Source organism: Camarhynchus parvulus, chromosome 2, assembly GCF_901933205.1.
Source record: "Camarhynchus parvulus chromosome 2, STF_HiC, whole genome shotgun sequence".
Taxonomy (NCBI): Eukaryota; Metazoa; Chordata; class Aves; order Passeriformes; family Thraupidae; genus Camarhynchus; species Camarhynchus parvulus.
Window position 1 is genome coordinate 39694666 of NC_044572.1, and position 20713 is coordinate 39715378.

The window sequence follows — 20713 nt, forward strand, 5'->3', positions numbered from 1 at the left end:
CATCATTACAACTTAAAAAAAATTAAAACCCAGTCTAAACTAAAAGTTTTTAATGTAACATAAGTAAGTTTAAAAATAGTATTGCCCTATATGTTGCTAAAGCAAGTAAGATACAGATATGCATTACTCTAAGTACTTTTTTCTAAAGCTCCACTGTGAACATTTTTCTAGGAAAGGGATGGCAGGAAAGCTAAAGGATGGCTTGAGGTTCTGCTGGAAAATTTGCAGTTGCTTCTGAAATGTCTCACTGTATTTAAAAGAGAGGAAGTAGAGCCAGGCTCAAATCAGCTTTAGGCAAGAATGGCTGATGGGATGTTGCTGTGAGGGCTGCAAACCAATTACTGTGTGATGGAATAAAACCAGGTAATGGTGGACACTGATAAGTGACTTGCAATGCAGCTCAGGAAACTGATTAGTTCTTCTAGCTTGCTCATGTTGTTTGAAGAGTTTGAGGTGAAACCTAATGATCCTGTCTGCTAACCAAATGAATCATTCAATACTGGACAGCTATCAAAACTGGACTCTGGCTTTTTGGACAGAGTATGAGCAGCAAAAAATAAAAATTGCTCAAGTTCTGAAGGCTCTGAATGGAACTGAGCAGAACTCACTTCAGAAAATATAGCAAGTTCTCTGGAAATACAGACATGCTTTTGACAGCCAAGGCTAAAACCTGGTCTGTCAGTTTTCAGGAGGAAAGAATATAAGTTTTTTGGGAGTAGAACCTTGTCTGGGAAATAATTAACATAATAGTGACAAGGTAACCAAACATAATTATGCATCACAGCGAATAATAATATTCAAACTGGGTTTGCATGGATGGGTTTTGGTAGTGGAGAACTACAAGAGTGGCTTCTGTGAGAAGCTGCCAGAAGCTTCTCCCAGGTCTAACAGATCCAGTGCCCACTGGCTCCAGGACTGCTGCTGGCCAAGGCTGAGCCAATCAGAGATGGTGATAATTCCCCTGTGATAACAGATTCAAAAGGAAAAAAAGTTATTGTTCAGATTTAGTTGTGCTCAGAGAAGAGAAGGGTGAGAGGAATATGTGAGAACAACAACTCTGCAGACACCAAGGTGAGCGGAGAAGGACGGGCAGGAGCTGCTCTATGCCAGGACTGAGATTCCCCTGCAGACCATGGTGAGGCAGCTGTGGAGGTCCATGGGGCAGCCCATGGAGGTCCATGGGAGTGCAGAGATCCCCCTGTAGCACATGGAGGAGACCACAATGGAGAGGTGAATGCCTGAGAGAAGGCTGTGAGCCCATGGGAGGCCTATGCTGTAACAGGCTCCTGGCAGGGATCTGCAGACCCATGGAGAGAGGAGCCCACACTGAAGCAGATTTCCTGGAAGGACCGGTGATCCTGTGGGGGACCCACACTGGAGCAGGCTATTCTTTAAGGGCTGTGCCCTGTGGAAAAGTGACCCATATTGGGGCAGTTTGTGAAGAACTGTATCCCGTGGGAAGCACTCAGGCTGGAGGAGTTTGTGGAGAACTGTCTCCTGCGGGAGCAACCCCACAGTGGAGAAGGGGAAGGACTCCTCTCCCTGGAACAACCTGTGATGAACTGAGTGTAACCCCCATTCCCTGTCTCTCTGCATGCCTTCGGGGGAGCAGGTAAAGCCAGGAAGGAGAGAGGGGAGTGGGCCTATTTTTAAGATTTGTTTTGCTTCTCATTATCCTGCTCTGATTCTCATCGGTAATAAATTCAGCTAATATCCCCAAGTTGAGTCTGTTCTGCCTGTGACAGGAATTGGTGAGTGATGTCTCTCCCTGTCCTTATCTCAATTCATGAACCTTCTGTTATATTTTCTCTCCCCCACACAGTTGTGGAGAGGAGTGACAGAGCAGCTGTGGTGGGTACCTGGCAGTCAGCCACGGTCAATCCACCACAAAAAACATAGTGAAAAAACAAGTTGCTGGTGACAGATCAACAACAGGATTGCAGCACAACTGTCTTGTATCTGCCAGCTAAAGCCAGGACATGCTGTAGTGACACACATGAAGTCAGGCAAAATCTGCAATAGCAGTTCTATGCGTGTCATTAACAAATTTATCCAATTAAAAAAAACCCCAGCAAAATCTAGACAACATACATCTTAGCTTCTAAGGAGATTCACACCTGTGAGATTTCACTCCATTCCTGCAAAATTCACTCCAAAATCAATTTTGTCTTTGCTACGAATCCCACGAAGAAAACACAGATCAGCACTGACTGTGGATAACATACTCAAAGTGCTGCTAAAGAAATTGTGTGATTCAGGGAAAACAAAATGTGCTTTCCAATTTTGCTGTGCTCCTGTGAAAATCAAAGACATAGCACATCAACTAGTGTGATTAAGGATGAATATCCCTGGCTTACATACGTGTTGAAATGTACTGCTCACTCTTTCACCCGTTTCCTTCTGCAGGATTGAGAAGAATTCCTTATACTACACTGTCATCCCATGTAGCTATGAAGGACAATTTTTTATGCCTCCTTTAAAATAACACTTTTAAAGATTTAGAATCTTAAGTTAGTTTTCTGCAGAACAGCTACTCTCCAAGGAATTCCAGCAGAGCAGTAAAAAAGTTCTGAATAAATCAGGAAAAAAAGACAGTTAATTATTTCACCACTACTAGTCCCATGCGCATTTCTGTGGCACTCATATGTTGAAAGTATCAGCATATGTGCCTGCAACCTTGAAGTATGCTCTACATTTCAGCAATTACATTTACAGTAATAGGACACCAGGGAATGAAATGAAGCTGTGCTAAGGGAAGTTCAGACTGGCCATGAGGAAAAGGTTCCTCACTGGAACTGTCTCCCCAGGCAAGTGATCGCAGCACCAAGCCTGTCCGAGTTCAAGGAGTATCCGGATGAGGCTCTTGGTCATATGGCTTAGTGTTAGAAAGTCCTGTGAGGAGCAGGGAGTTGGACTCAATCCTTACATGTCCTTTCAAAATGAGATACACTATCATTCTGATTTCCTTTAATAGATACCTTATCTCTCTAGTAGTTCTTGTAAAAAAAAATACTGAAGTCCATATTCAGCATATTCACTTCCTTTGTTACAGTTAATTAAAGTTAGACATTTTTTACTAGTCTGTGAGATAAATGCCTATAAAACTGCAACACATTTGTATATTTATAACAGGACTTGGCAGACCTTGATGTCTTTTTCTTTTCTTTTTTTTTCATAAGTTTTGCAATGCTTTTTCTACAGCATCAAATTCTGTGAGATTGTCATGAGGACAAAAATTTTAAAATACTTGAAAACAATCATAAAGAAGTTTGTTAGACCTCATGGATGAAAAAGTAATCTCTAAACATAATTCAAGCACACCCTGAAGGTTTAAAGATTGAACTGTTATTTTATTTTGGGAGTGTTGAATCATGATTTTCAACACTTTGAGCTGGCAGCTGCAAGCCACTTGCAAGCTGAAATACCAGTTTAATGAGTAGCCTATAGACTACCATCAGAATTTTTTCAAACTTGAATCATACCAAAAACCTTGTAGAGATAAAAATAACTGAAAAATACTGCTGAGGCACCAGGAACCATTCTTAAAATCTCTTAATACTTATAATAGGGAGGGCAAGGGGCTGGGAGGGTTTATGTTTGTTTATTTGTTTGTTTTAAAAAAACCCAACTGCAGTCTCCCAGACTTTAAAATGGTGATTGATGTAAAGACAAGAACAGACTTACTTAATTGAAGTAGTTAATGTTTCTTTTACATTAAAGAATATTTGAGCTGACAAATAATAGGATATCAGGTGAAAAACATGAAAAATTATATAGTTATTATATTTTATTTCTTGTGTCAAAATTTTCCTGCAGGAAAAGATATACCATCTTGAGGACAAAGCATTTGCCTAGTTTCAAAGACCACCACATTCGTTTTTATCCCCTGCACTTTTGTGCTAGCAAACACTTATACTGGCTTTTGTGCTGTACTCAAATATTTCGCTAAAGATATCAGCTTTGTCCTTTAAACCCTGTAATGGCAGAGTGTTAAAATAAAATATTCTTCTATGTAATTAACCTTTTGTTCAGATGTGAGTTTATGTGGGAAAAATGTGAGGAAATTGCTACCAGACTTGTACCTCTCTTTCATCTGAATGAAGAAAACAGATGTGGCCAAAAAAAGCTGCTGAGATTAGCTAATATATCCCACATAGATTTCTTCCAGTCCATGCATCCATGTATTATAATAAACCACATATTGCACCAAGTTTAAGGTGAATTGCAGTCACATAAACAGGAAGATGATACATTTGGGTTTAGCACTTCATAATTAACCTTTTCTTTTTAAATTGACTAGACTGACCTGTAAAAAGAGAAACTGTAATAACCATTTTCCTCTAGAACCTCTTCAATTAGAGTCTACAACACAAAAGAACTTAATTTCGGTGAATTATGTTCATTAAGAGTAATAAATGAATACATATAGGTAAATATACAGCTTACCTGCAACTGCTCATATGTCATCTCTTCTGCCATGCCAGAAGTGCCAAGAATGCCTTCAAGTAAAAGGCAAGTAATGTTATACTACTGAGTTTGGAATCTGTGCTCCCTTATCAGTTTCTTAGCAATTCCACTTCAAACAATATGACAAGCCAGAAGCTTCATGATCAGTAACTCCCACTGAGCACAATGACCCCCTGAAAAGGTGGGGTCATTTTATGGCATGATATGAACATTTGGTGCACACACATTATGGAAATATTCTAACTAATGAAAAATAATTTAAAGACTTAGTGTAACAGAACTCAGAAATGCAACTTTCATATTTTTTCCCGCTTACAGAGGAAATTTACAGTGGAAAGGGCACACAGCCAGCAGCAATTTGTGAGGACAAAAGTATGGTCTGCAGGTTAAGAGATTCAAAAATTACAGATAATGAGCATATCAACAAATTGCATTATTGTCTCCAGGAATAAAATAATGGTCATATTTAAAGTGATAGTTAGGAACTCATTTCCTACTCCAATGTCACCCTTGACACCTAGTATTAATTCTGGTTTTTGCAATAAGCTGTGGAACAAAAGGCCATCAAAATTAAAGTTTCTCACTCTTCTTTCTGGTGCCACAGATTTTAATGTTACTGTATTCGCTAGTCCATGGATTGCAACACAGTTTTTTCTGTATTCAGAAAAATGTAATTGGGACAATTAACAAAATACAGGCAGCACATTTCCCTATGTCTACTGCACAAAAAAGCACATGATGAAAAGCGTCTCTGAACCAGGAATTGTAGTTCCCTACTGTAGGAGACACCACAGCTGGCAGGTTTGATTTTACATGGTGGTTATGATTTGTCTAGCTGAGAATCACTAGTCCAAAGTAGAATTGACACATATATAGATATATTTTCTAAAGTATATATATATATGTATGTATATATACTTTAGAAAAGTATACGTGTATATATATATAAGTATACTATATATATATGCACGTATGTGTGTATTTTTCCCTCCTCAAGTTCGTATGGTTTGATCTAGCTATATAATTAAATCAACCCATTACAACTGTTTCAAACATGACAAAAGAACAACATACGGGTTTAAACATAGTTGATTTAAAAATCATGCACAAGGGCAGGTAAGTCCTTAGTATGACATTTTCAGTTACAAACATTTCTATTCATTTTCATGGATGAATCATGAACCATTTGTATCTGTTATATTTCTTTATAGTTTCAAAATGTACTCTCTTCAATTAGTAGAAAGTTCCAGCAGTGCTGAACTGTGTATCTTACCAGGAATTGAACAAAACAAAACCCAACCAACCAAGAACTCCAAACCAAAAACCAACAACCCCCCCTAGAAAATCAGTATAGTCAACATAACTTTATTATCTATAAAGACTGATTTTAGAGTAGCAATTCCTTCTGCTTTAATACCATACATTTTATTAGAAAAATATACATTACTACTATACATTTTATTAGAAAAATATATGCCACTACCAAAGATTATGATGCTTTGCTTACCTTTTCCATCATCTGGAAGCAGCATATTTCCACCTGAAGAAAGATGTACCTCATGCCAATCTGCTGTGAAGATATTGAGTTCAATCAATTCAGCAGCATCTAAGGAAGAAAAAAAAAAGAGACCAAAAAACAAAGACACCTGAAAAGTACCTCCTTCTCATTTGCCAAAACTTCAGACTTCTAGGAGGCAGTTTACACTTATGTTTCCCAGTGCAATCAGAAGTCAAAAGAAATTTTAGTACTTTTTAGATTACTGAAAAAGTGGTGAACACGATTACGAACATTCTACCTTTTTCTCTCCAGAAACACTGAACATTGCAAGCTGCACTTAGTGTAAAACACTGAATTTTTCAGATTATCTGAAAAAATGTCACAAACTACACATTTGTGTGAAGATAAACAGGCAAGTGCATTCTCTTGTCTTGAACCTATGAGATAAGCAGCTGATGACTGTTTTTTTCAAACTGTGACTTCAAGTGAAATTGTTAGCTGATATTCAAGTGGTATAATTCCCATTAGAGGAATTCCAGCACTTTTGAAATCTGAAAGTCAGTTCAGCTACTTGATTATGAAAGCAATGATACTTACAATAAACTTAAAAGCATCTACTTTTGAAAATATCTACAGGTAACAAGGTAACAACTCTAACAGGACCACCTTTGTGTATGGGAGAGAAATCTCAGTTATGCATTTCTGCAGCATGATAACACTTTTACAGTTACAGAAACAGAAGAATCTCTGTTGCTGGAAGACCTTTACCCCACCACTGATCAGTGGAAGAATCTTTTTGTCTGTAATTCTTATCAGGTTTTCTAACTTGGTGTAGTTAAAATCCCATTATTTCCAGAAATTGTCCAACCTTATAACAACATCTGCTGTAAGAGTTCAACATCATTCTTTTCTCTATTTAGGTTCCTCCCATTACCTCCAAATGATATCCAAATGATATTTCCTTCAAGGTAGAATGCCCAGAATTGTATTCAATGTTTCAAGCATTTTCAATTTACTACCATTTACTTTTTAAATAAAGTAATTTTTTCCCTTTTCTACAGGTTTAAGTCCAATAGTTTTGAAGCTAACACAATTTTACAGTTGATAACATTTACAAATAATTTCCTTTATCTCTGAACACCTGAAAATTAAGTTAATTTTATAATAAACACTTCCTTTTTCTTACCATATTTTTGGGCATTCGTTTCTGAAAATATCAACTCAATACACAATGAGCAGGTATTTCTTAGATTTAATGTTATGGTTGAAATACAGGAATTGTTTAATGTAAATTCCAGCTTGATTTACAGGACAGCATGAAACTGATAGCTCAGAAAGAAGCATCCTTATGTATCTTTAGAAGCATCCTTAGAAACATCTAATGTATTACCAATGTGCCACCTTCCAGGAATTTTTAGCACCTCTGGCTAATTATTACAAAAGCAAAGGAAGGATCCAGAATTTGAGATCAGTCTGTTTCACAGCAAAAAGATACACAGAAGATTTCACAATTCAGTGGAAGTAGGTGATAATCAAATTAAGTTACAGAGGGAGAATTATGTGAATGATAATAAGTCACCTTAGTCATCAAATTTTAGGTACAATAATAAATCTAATAACTACTTTATCATCAATTCATACATGAAATAGCTTCAGTATCCCACAGTACACAGATGCCAAGAAAGTAAAGTTCAAATACTTTGCTGATTGCAGTCCTCTCAGGAGATTCTGAAGGAACATTTAGAAATTCTGATATTAGTCATTAGATCTTTCTCTGTTGGAAAGCATCCAGCATGTGACTGGAAAACAAACAAGAATGCTTTTTCAGTCAGGCCATTCGTACAAATCTGCAGTACTTTTAAATTGATGACACTAAAATGTTGCTGACACACTATGCGACAGCAGGACAAGGTATGTTATATTCAAGGTACTCTGGGAAACTGCTCTCTTAAGATTAATGGTTTAAGTAGGACTACAGTCCAAAATATGAAAAATATTAAGGAACTATTAACAAATCAAGCAGAGCTTGCATAAATTGAGAGCTTCTATAATCTCTAGTTATGTTGCCCTTCCTCTTGTCCTTTTGAGCTCTGATGAGATGAAATCTGGTTTTGTGTCTTAGAAGCTAGCAGGTCCTTTCCATTTACAGAAAGAGTTTTAATTACAAGATACAAACTTGAAACCAATCTGCAAAAACCTCTTACTTAAGGAGACTCCATATTTTCCAAATATAGGATAGCTGGAGAATATTTAAAATATTTCCTTTTGAAAATGGACTCTTACCTTATATTTTTGTGATACTAATATCAACAGCATGATTGAATGGAGAGACAAACTTGACCACAGGTAGTAAATGGTGTACCACACCTTTTTGATTTCTGATTTCAGTTTACAAGGATTGCTCTTCTGACTGAAGAGGGACTTCTTGAATCTCGCAACAATTCTCCTTTTCAAGTTGCATTGCAAAGCTGGAGGAAGCTACATGAGACAAAGAAATACACTTTCACCATTCAGTTACACCTGCCATAAAAAGGACCCATCCAGAAGTGCCATTACTGAGAAATGTAGCTACCCTGCAAAAAGAAACATAGATATCTAATGACATGGTGATAAACAACAGTGTAAGACTTGATTTAGTGACATATTATAATAAGGCTCCTTTGTTTGCCCATTCTGTTAGGCTTAGCTTACCATTAACTCATTTTCTCTAGTCTTGAAGGTAACAATCACTATTAGCCTAACACTGGTAATACCAGATTTGCCTCCCTGATCAAAGTGCCAGTATTTGGGACATTTTTCTACAGATGAAGTGCATAGAACACTGCATTGGATTTCATGTTGGCTATAATGAATCGCTCCATCTGAAATTAATGAAGAAGCTTAGACCTTCCTTGAATGTGCATAGAATGGCTTCAATGGCCTCTTTTAATGTCCTCAAGGGTCTTAATACAATTCAGAGCACCCCTTTTGCTCTAAGCTTCCTGAGGAAGGTAATTTACCTTTCACTTGTTTATAAAGCATAACAGGTTTTATATACTTTTTCTTCCCATATCCTTTTGGTTGAAAAAGAACACATCCTTCATCTATATTTAGAAAAAAAAAAAAAAAAAACCCAAACAAAACCCCCACAAATAATGTACTTAATGTCTTCAATAAAGACTTTAAAATATTTTTGCCTTTAAAATAATTTTTATGTTTCAACAGCAAATGTACAGTTTCAGCTGTTGGTAACTGCAAGGACATCAACCCAGTCTGACAATAATCCTATGGTATGTAACTACCCTTTTGAATTTATCTTCTCTGTTGCTTCTGCATAGTTGCTTATACCTGCAGACACTGTTTGAAAAACTATGATTTTCTCCCATTTAGTACACACTTTATAATCATTTCATTGATGTGAATTCATGAAGTACCACTCAACTGAATTCAGGAAGCTTTTTGACTACTTAGGGAGGGGTTGACCACTAATGATTCACATCCAAACACTGCCATAGCAGACATTATAGAGACATTTATCCCACTGGAACAAATTACTGCTCTTAGACAGCTATAAATCCAGAATGGTTTTATTGGCCTCACAGGAGTCCTTATTTGCTCTAACAAACCAGGGATCAATGTCACATGCTAAGCACAAAAGATTTCTCCAGACAGCTGCTGACATGCAGAGATTTTTCTTTTTTCTTACAGACCGACACTACTCTTTTCTCATGCAGATAAGGCCTTATACATATGCTCTAAGTCAGAAGTTGAATGTTCCTTAGCCTATGAGAGAGTAAAAAAATGATGCCTTAGGAAAGGCTGACAACATATTCTATGGATCACATACCACTGCAGTGTGTAGTTAATGTACCATGCTGGGATACTGGGATATTCTGAAGCAGAAATGGTAAAGAACAAGTCCAGTGCTTGAGAAACTTGGACTTGCCTCAGGCACTAGTGTTCAATTTTAGCTTTTGTTTTAACGAAATCAGTTGTCAGATCAGTTAAAAAAAAAAAAGGATTTACATAAGCTTTTTAAAAAGCTTTCTCTTACATTGTTTTCCAGAGATCGCTCTGATTCTTGTTCCCATGGAAACAGGGAAGGCTGTTGGCAGCCAAGAACTAACAGGCAAGAACTCTTCCTTGCAAACTTCAGTTTAGAACTGTCAACTGGAATATGTAACAGTTTGAGAAAACAGCTGTGTATTATTAAAAATACTCGACCTCAGATTTGTAAAAATATAAACAAGTGCAAGGGAGGCATGTGGAACATAGTAAACAAGTACAGGTATGGATTCTGGTTTCTCTGAAATCAGAGAAAAGCTGTTGCTACTGCTTCAGTGGTCAATTCTGAGCCAGTTTTTGAGCTGCTGTTAGTTCTCAGTTCTTAAGCATCCACATTACAATAACTCATGTTAATTAGTAAGCCACTTGAGAAAACCTCCTTCAACAAAAAGGATAGGATAGAACTAATGAGCACCTTGGACATACTCCTAAAATACCACGTAAAAACTGAACTGCCTCATTTCTCCTGATAGAAGGATATAATTTCCAATTGTTTTAAATAATGTTTGTTTCTTTTGTCTCTGATAATTTAATTCTTGTATTACCTGTTTTGATAAGCTTAACAATTAAAAAGAAAAAAAAAGAAAACAAAAGAGAGACATGTAAAGCACACGCAAGTTCAGTAATGTTATTCTGTTCTAAACAAAACCAAACAAATTTGGCTGATAAATCTCAAAAGCCCTGAGGTGATAAACATCACATCCCAAATGTAAACACTTCATTTTGGAAAATAAAAAGCTGTTTCTCTAATAATAGCAAATGTTTCAAATAGCTGCATGGTAGCCATCTTTTGGCAGAATAAAGAGGCAGAATAAAGAATAAAATCAGTTGAACTTAATCCCAAAATAAGTCTTAAATTTAAAAAATATCTGACATTTCAAAAAGTTAACATGTTCAGGACTTCATCTGTTGCACTAAAACTCCAAGAGAGCATTACTATATACTGATAATTAAAATACAACTTAAAATTATCAAAACTATTACCATAGAAGAAAGCATTTTATTAACTCTCCATGTCAGTATATGATATTGTCACCTTAAGTAGTCATATTGCTGGCATGACAGAATGTTGTAAAAATACTTTACAGTACAATCCATTTTTCTGAGGTGAGCTACAGCTTTTTTTTTTAATATGACTCAATTATTGCCATCCTCCACATACTAATATTCAAAGTTAGTCTTTATTTTAATGATATATTTTTAAAGCATCCTGCCATCTGCAAAAATGTCAAGTTCTGTTGTTTTTAAAGAACAGTAACTAAATTAGCAGCACTTTGCAGTAACATCATTTTGACAACAGCAAATGACTAAAAAGTACAGAATGTCAGAAGCAACAGTAATGCATACTCTAGTGCTGAGGATAATTTTGTGCAGCTGAACAAGAATCTGCTGAACAGGGTCACTGATCTGATGCACCCTCCTTTGTGATACAGCAATTCCTGCCGACGCTGTGGATGGCAAGAGTAAAACCAGGAGGGCAACTCATTTTGTTGCCTTAGCACACTAATAGCATACAATGTTTAAAACTTGTAGCTGTAAGTACCAAGTTGAAATGCTTGACTTGTTTTCCCAATAATGCTGGAAACAAAAAAAGGATAATTTAAAATGTTAAAAATTTAGACAATGTAAGTGACAATGTGTTTCAAAAGAAAATCCCTTTCTCTGAATCACTAAATTACTCCATGAGGGAAGCAGTATTAATGTACCTCAACAATTGTTAAAATTTTGTCACATTTATTCAAAAGGATAAATATATGACAAGCATAATTTTCTTAACTGATTTTTTTACATAGACTAACAAAATATATTTTTAATATATTTTGATCTTATTGAATTTATTTTCATTCTACCCTAAGCATTATAATAATATGTCTGACATAGACTATTTCAATGAGGTAAATCTATTGTTTAGAATTTTAAATCTTGTGTATCGAAGTCATACACATTATCAGTGGCCCAGAGATTAAATAAAAGTTTATTAGCAGTCTTCCACTATAGAACACTTAGTGGATCACAAAAGAACATTAGTTCACAAAATAATCTTTCCAAGTTGACCATTAGACCTGGGAGCTAAGCAAAGAGCTTTGGCCAAAGTATTGAACTTCAGCCAGCAGCCCTGTACCTCTCCTAAATACAATTTTCTCTAAACCACACTTCAGAGACTAATTTAGATATTCTAACATTTACTCTCACAGAAACACCCTGAGGATCATCAAGTCTTATGTATAAATTTACAACCACAGAAATTTATTTTTTTTTCCCCAATGTGATCTTATGTCAAGATTAAAAATTCTACTGAGGGTGAGGAAATCCAAATACCAACATTAACTAGTCCACAACAGAACTATTAACACTTTTTTACTGATGCATTTCTGTGCTGGCTACTTCAATAAGAAGAAAGATATTCACAAATATTAGTGTCTAAAGACCATCCAGATCTGAACTATGCTCTCACAGAAATAAAGCAATACAGATAAACATCCTTCTCTACCACAGGGAGACACATTTCTAGTAGGATCAGGAAGACAACATCATTGATATAGATGGGGTTTTTTGTTGCACTGCCTTTTGGCAGATGTCTTGAGAAAGCCAAGTGAAATTCAGTTTGACATATTTTCCCTAGGTCTTCTCTTAATTATCAGTAAGACGAAAAGAAGCTTTGCATTTCCTCGAGTCACTTAAAGAAGAATTTACTGACATTGGTTCTGCTCAAGGTGACAGTGAAAGCCATGCTATAATAATCTAAAAATACATGCCATGTGAAGAACAATTTTGATTCGGTTTTTTTTGCTTCATTTTCACCTCTCTACCAACTGTTTCAATACTGTTATAATCAAGACCCAAAAGAACCCAGTGTGGTCTTGCCATTATAGCCTTAAAATCTCCAGTTATGTTAAGGACACTTATAAAACCTTTACCTCTTTGACATGTTCCCTTTTTCACTGCTCCCTATTCTGGGGTATTTGTCTCCTCTTTTCCTGTCAATGGCTTGTATTACAAACCAAAATAAATAAATCAGGGCCTTTTCTTTTGTAGGTCTTAAATTATTTTTTTCTGAAAAGAAATATGTTTAGAATGATAACAGCAAACAGGAAAGACCAAGAACCACATAATTTAGATTTCTCTGTTATTCAGCTTATGGAGCTTTTTCTCTTTTCTAGTATGACACCAACAATTTGACTTAAAAGTCTACGAGGACCAGATTTAATGTCTCCTTGTAGTATCTCTGTGCTTCAAAGACTTTAGGAGTTCCCATGAAGTCCATACACTCCAGGCCACTCCAAGTTCCTTGTTTGTTTTATTAAATATGGAAGTATAGCATTATTTGGAAGATGAGGGTACATGTGTGAATAGGCTGCTGAAAACTTGACCAAAGCTTTTAAGACTTTTATCCAAAAGGAAAACATCCCTGACAAAAGATAATGGATTTACTCAATTTACTCACAGAACTGAAAATATCAACAAAGGCTAAAGTATTTTTCTGTAGATCACTATAGCTCAAGACATTATGTTTAAACTGAGTGATTACATGGCACCCTTTAGCAAACAGCACTGAAACTACAGAAAGTTGACATCAAATTTGGATTTGTACTGCATAGTTAAAATTCTTAATACAGTTTTTATATTAAAAGCTGTAAAATAGAACTTAGTACAGACAACAATATTTTTTGTGAAGATAAATATCTTAACTGATCAAAATAAATTTATTTCAAATATTATTTAACTCAGACAATATGCATTCTGAAATCACAGCTTAGCAATGTACAGGGTGTGAAGCTTCTCAGTAAAAGTACTTCAAATGGAAAATTTGTTTCATCAATCATGATGCATAAATACATGAAAATTTGCAAGGGCTGTATGAAATAGTCATTTTACAGGAGAATTTCCCATTTCATTCTGCAGAAGTTTAGCTGGGATAATGACAATTAATATGAGATCTTACTGATTCACTATTGGAATTCATACTTTAAAGAAGTACTTTAATGATACTTCGGATAACATATTTGTATGTAAGATGTAATTATCTCCTTTTCTAACATTTAAAAATACAATTATAAATAAAACCATAATGTTTTACATTGCAAAGAGCTACAACTGGTAGACTATGAAACTGCCATCTCATCATGAACAAACACTTGAGTTTCTCAGTGTGGGGCCTGTGGGTGAGTGAAGGTACTCTTAAAAGCAGATCAGTAGGCAACAAAGATGAAGAAATAAAAGAGGAAACACTCTATATGCAATGGGAGAATAATGTAATAATGTTCAAAAACTTGAAAATCATTAGGTTTAATGTAAGTTAAAGTTTGAATTTCTCGCAAGCACAAAATTACCTGATCGCAGCCTTGATCCAGAACTGTTGACATAATGTATCATTATCTCAAAAAGGAAAAAAAGTTTTAATTGTGCTTGGCATCAACAATTGTACAGAAAATATCAGTATTCCCTGACTCCTTCTCATGTTTCCTCTAAAGGAAATCTGTCCAAATTCACTCGTTTAAAACTGTCCATTTTTAAAGGCTGGTTTACTCTGCATGTCCAAAATACAATGACTTCTACTAAATAAAAGTTTCTTTCCTTGGTCAGTACTAGTGAAGTGGGGAAAAAATTGGTATTATATCACCAGGATAGCAATATCTCAATGTCAGAAATACAGATCTACATGTATCAATGCCAGATCCTTCTCTAAACTCTAGACAAATACTTTCCCAGCCTGCAGATCTCACTAGCTGAGATAAGCAATAACAAATGGGCACAGGCACCAGGGAACTGAAAGAACAAACATGATGTCCTGATGGATGGCAGTTGCAATAGCCCAAGTACAGCAAGAATTTTTATCTATTTTTGTGGCAATAGGGAAAGCACAGTTTCAAGGAGTAGTTACAAATTAAGACAAGGAAATAGTTTTGCTGATGATTATGTAAAGGGCAGAGATTTGCATAGTAGTGAGTTTCTACAAAGAGAAAGAAAATGTGCCTTCTTCAACACTCAAGCATGGGGACGCTGCAAGAGGACTGCAAAAGATGTAAGGTTAGGAAGGGATAAATGGCAGACTGGATGGTGTCATGCTAAGAACCATTCTGAAAGCAAAAATAAAATATTGCACTTGACTCAAACAGGTCAAGTTTGAGTCAAGGGTCTGTGGAGAAACACAGGAAAAGAATCAATGCTATCATTATAAATACTTACCTGGCTAAGTCAAAGGTAAAATAAAAAAAAAATTCAGGAGGCAGATGCAGCCAAAAGTGATTTTGAGAGTCTTTTTCCAGATATGGAAAAAAAGCAGAAATGAAGAAACAATTAATAGCATTTCTGAATAATGGTGGTGCCAAAGTGATCAGAGAAAATAATGGTCAAGAATGTGTTTGATGCATTACTGAGGAAACAGAAGAAAAAGGAAGATCTTTAGAAGAGGGATGGTATGACATATTCTGCTTCTGTTGGTTTCCTTTTTGAAGAAATGAGGCCTCCAAAATACAAAAACTTGGTGTTCATGCTTATACAGAAAGTCCAGAGAGGTTCAAAGGGTCAAGATACCACTCTACACTACTACAACACACTTTAAACTATCAGACACACAAGCACCATTTTCTATGGAAAAACAACTACTTAAAAATATAATACCAGAATTTGGCTAATCATCTGATGTCAGTTTAAGTTTCAGTAGCAAGGTCCATTGTTAAAACTATCTATCATGTAAAGCTTTTGTGTGCAAACACCTTCTAACATATCTTCAAGCAGAACTGGTGTCCTAGGCTGAGGTAAAATGAAGTCGTAAAGGTAACCAAGGACATGTTTTACAAGGAACTTGAGGAACTGTCCCACTGTGAAACAGCCAACTGGAATGGATAGTAACAATGATCAATTATATTTAAATAATAAATTACACCTACCTTATCTGAGCCTGTCTTTCAGAAACACAAAAACTTCGTTTAACTACACCTGAAACAAACACATAAATATTTTTTTCTGTTTAAAAGAAATGTACAACATGCATGTTAATATATTCTATTCCCAGACCTGGTGTCAAAATAACTTCTAAAAAGCAGCATTAAACAAACTCCAAACCCCCACTTGACTATTGTTGCTGTTTGATATATCAAAAATTTGCTTGCATCATAACAAACATCTCAGCCTGACAGAGTATTTTAATAAATTATGACAGAAAATTGTTACAGAGAGTAACAACACAGGCTGACTAGATGTCCACAGAATATGTACCTGGATATGCATTAAATTGTTACAGTTACTGCTACCACTATAGCCACAACATTGTCTCCAGTCTAGAAAAGGAGATGATAGAATATTTGCCCATGTTCTTAGAGGTTCACCAGATATTTACTGCCACCCTTCCATAAGGTAGCTAGCTATATGCAATAACACATGCAATACTTTCCTTTTAAAATAATCCTACTGAAGTCAAGGCCTTGAAGACAGCAGTATGACCAGCTATTGGGCCAACATCTAATCAGCAATAAATCTGAATGTAAACATTGAAATCATTTATTGCATACTGCCAAAAAATGTGTAGAAGGAAAGCTAATGTTTGATGACATATATAATTCATGCACTTGGAAAGCATTGTCTTAAAGCAAATATTAGTCTTAAGCATTTATCCTAAATCATTCCTGTAAAACCATTCTTTGGATGGTAATTTGGATGGTAATTTGAGACCACCCTGGTATCTCATTTTAATTGAGTGTACATTTAATGAAAAGATAATTCTGCTAAATGAAAGTCTGAGTAGAAAGATTAGGATATTCTTACAATTTTCACATCCAAATAATGAATTTTAATACAAAGCCTGCCTCTTTGTCTACATGAGATTTTTTTCCCACACTAGCAACATCATAAACATTATCTCTAAACAAGAACAGAGGTATCCCTCAAACAGCACATTAAAAAAAAAAGATTTTATGTCAAACTTAAACTAGTTTTCCCACTGTTGGTCTTGTTACAGCAGTTGTATTAGCTCCTGAACAACTGTAGAACAAACATATTTTTGAGAGTCAAATCTTTTCACGTTCAAACGTACTTTTGTGTTGAACTCTGAAATATTTTTCCTACTTTTCTGAGATCCTCTAAATTTAAAAAAAAATCTGAAGGAGGCTTTCATCTGTCAAACTGAATTCACTTTAAAACCAAAAGAAATTATACATCTTTAGGCCAAATCTGTCTCCCTAAAAAGGAGACACAGAGACAGAGAGAGAATGAAAGAGAAAGAGACAAGAAAGAAACAACATTTTAATCTTTGCTGATACTTTGCTCAGCAAAACAGACACCAAAATTCTGTGTTAGCTAGCACAAAAGACTATTTGATAAGAGCAGCTAAATTACATAAGAGCAAATAAACTAGGCCCTCATAGAAGCAAAAGTTCTTCAATTAACTTTGTTAATGAGACAGAAAAATAGAAAAAGAGAGTGTCCACGGGCTAGAAAGTGAAGGAAATGAAAAATATTATTGTGCCTATTCAAGGAACAGATATTTTACCTGCTTAGGACACAGACACAATAACATAAATACAAAAGTAGAAACTCTGAGTGAATGTGAGTCATGTTGCTTGGGGTAAGGATTTTGAGTTGCAACCTCAGACACTCTGTCACAACAAATACCATAATATAATATGTGAATATATGCAAGAAAATCTGTAACTAAAACCACTTGGCCAGAAAGCTAAGAGTGAATACAGATGTTCGCTAGAATTTTATAAAAAACAACCCCCTCTTCATGTATTCGTATACAAAATTGAGTTTGAAATATTTCACCCTTTGGCTGTTTCAAATAAATGGTCTCTTATCAGTAAAGGGTTCATATCCAAATTTGTTTGATCAGTTTGATGACTCACCACATTTGACTTGCTAATCTGCCATCTTATGAGTGTATTTACAAGTGCATGATATTTCACACCAAAGAGTCTGTATCACCACTGACTGTACACAGCAGAAGTGCAATATTTTCTGATTCATATGCTAAAGTTAGGAACATACTTATTAATGCTAAAAAACAAAACCCCAAAGATGATGAACATCACAAAACAATAGCAAACACCCTTCAGGCCTATATTTATTGCTAATTATTATACTAGAGACCCACTGAGCAGCTAGACCTGAGAGAGGAATCTCATTATGTTACTCACTATGAAAACACAGGAAAACAATTTACTTAATAACTAAACACAAGGAGACTCAAACATGTAAAAATCATTGTGACAAATACACTCACATGCATACCACATATTCAAGGAACACTAATGACTTTATTCATAATCCCTGGTTTTCTGTGTATGAGTTATGCTAATCACACAAAGCCAGTCAGGGAGTAAGAAACAGCACAGATGTGTAGGCACATCTGGAGCACACAGTGCTCCAGTAAGTCATGGAGCACATAGTGTATCCTGATGTTCAACTCAGGGTTTCCTGGGCCATATTTCCTTTTACCATAGCTACTCCTTTGACATGGATAGGAAGAGCAAGGCAATATGTTCTGTTCAAATGTCTTGCAAGAGGGCATTTTTCAGTTAAAGACAATCTCAAGAAAAATGAAATACAAACCCTCCATCTCTTTCCTGTTTTGTGCCCACTCTTGTTAGAATGTGAAAGACACACAAAAGCCAAAGTTTTTAATTCTCATCAGCCTCCCTCTTCTGAATAGCTCTATGCAGATTCCTTGAGGACATTAAAAAAATTATTAAATGAGGCATAAATAATTTCTCTGACTGCTACTTTGGTCTTTAGCAGCTGATGTAATTAGAGCAACTTCTAAGACTTTAACTTCTTAACATGCATTGACATCAGTAAAAATCATACAAATACATTTTAATATGAAGTTTAGTGTTCTGCTCTTGCAGGCACGTAAACAAGCAATTGCAAGGGAAGAGCTGGTTACATGACATGAGATCAGAAAAACCTGAGAAGAGAGTAACTTTTGCTTTGGCTTTAACTTTCACTTCAATGATATCTAAAAAACAAAACCACTGAAAAACTTTCCAAGTTTGACCAGACTGGCAGGAAAATTGGATTAAAATTTTGTATTAGCAGAGAACTTCAGTACATCTCCTTGAATGAAATGGAAGCAGAGTGGTTTTTTGAATGACAGCTCAATGATCTTTTCAGGAGTAAGGTGAAATTACCTTGATTTATTCAAAAATACTGATTTAGTAAGCTGCCCTTCACATCACTATACATGGGAATGGACAATCCCAATCAGGTTAATTAAGCTGTTTTGCAGAGCAAACAACTACATTTTTTTCCTGCTAGCAGTGATTCCATGAACAGCAACAGAAGTTGACATAAACATACTTCAAACTTACCTCAGGCATCATATAGGAAAACCAGATCTTGGCAGATGACTTCAACAAAATCCCATTAGCCTGAGGTCTCAAGAGAAATCTGAATCTTAGACAAATCAAGAAAAGCAAGCCTACAAAACACTAAGGTCTCCAAAGTTCTTCACAGACAGCCCTTTGTGCAAATGATAGGTTTCTTGGTGCAATAATAATTTTCAAGGAATTCCCTAAACTTTCTCCTCACAATCTGAAACCAGAAAACCATATATAGCAGGTGTCAGACAATCTTGTTCCAAAAACATACCAACCTATCTAGTCATTTTACATAAAGAAGACATGTCTTCTCAAGTCACCAAATACAACAAATACAACAACTGATCTGAATTTTAAAAAAAGGCTCATCTCTGTGACCATAGAACTTTCAAGATATAAGGTAGCTGTCTGCAATGTAGCCCAAATCACAGGCTCCAGAAAACAAATTACATTAGTGAATGGGGGTTTATTTCATAATGTATTTGCTGTTATCCTCAAAAGTAAATGGTTAAATTTGGAGTGAAGTGATGACCTAAACTCATGACCTAAGTGATGAGCCAAATCACTTGCTACATAAGACACACAGAGTTCTTATTTGAGAGTATCCTAGTTCTAGAAACCCCCAATTATTCAACTGGATACAAGCATTATCCGCACAACACGCAAGTCCGGGCACTGTGTAAACCAGTTGTGTTTCTCAAAGAAAGATATAGGAGACCCTTTTAGAGTTACATCACTAGAATATTGTTCAGGCACATCTGTGGTGCCTTCAGTACATGGTAACTTCGAATACTCTTACAGGAAAGGAATCCTGAATATAAGTGCTTATTGGTCACAAGATATAAAAGTGCAGAGATTCCTCCAAATAGTGGAAGCATAAATGAAATTATGAGGTAAGAGAAAAACTTTTAAACAAGATCCAGCTGCACAACAGGATTGTGTTTTGAGACTTCCTAATCTCTTGAAAAGGCTGAGCAATTCTGAAAATAATCTATTGCATGCTACCTCTATACTGGGAGGAAGGTTAGGAGTACTAAAGCCTTAGACCAGGGTTTTCTAATAGCAGGTTTTACACAAAATTGTCCTTCAATGTATTTAGGACACTGTCCTGGTTGGGATGAAAATGAACATGATTAAGGGAAACAAAAAATATTGTCCAACTGAGCATTCCCAGAAAAAAAGTAAATTTTTCAACTCTCACCCAACTGACACACCAGCTCTACTGGACTACTATGCATTAAGACATATCAAATATTTTACTGGTATTTGGTTTTACCAACAGAAGTGAAGATATGGTTACACTGTAAACCAAATGAAAGAAAAAACCCTTTAATATGACTAAGCTAAGGTAAAGTTGGGAACCTTGTAATTTTAAACTAACAAAAAA

At 35.6% G+C, this 20713-nt stretch overlaps 1 protein-coding gene across 1 annotated transcript in view; it reads right to left on the reverse strand.

Annotated features, from left to right (window-relative positions):
- Positions 1–837: 837 nt before the first annotated feature.
- NEK10 (NIMA related kinase 10) overlaps positions 838–20713 on the reverse strand; it is a 79190-nt gene continuing 59314 nt past the window's right edge. The window contains 10 exon segments of the mRNA XM_030963724.1: positions 838–961; positions 4307–4362; positions 4447–4499; positions 5975–6073; positions 6289–6296; positions 8331–8443; positions 11357–11457; positions 14060–14240; positions 15197–15200; positions 15901–15949. Of these exon segments, the coding sequence (XP_030819584.1) occupies positions 838–961; positions 4307–4362; positions 4447–4499; positions 5975–6073; positions 6289–6296; positions 8331–8443; positions 11357–11457; positions 14060–14240; positions 15197–15200; positions 15901–15949 (788 nt within the window).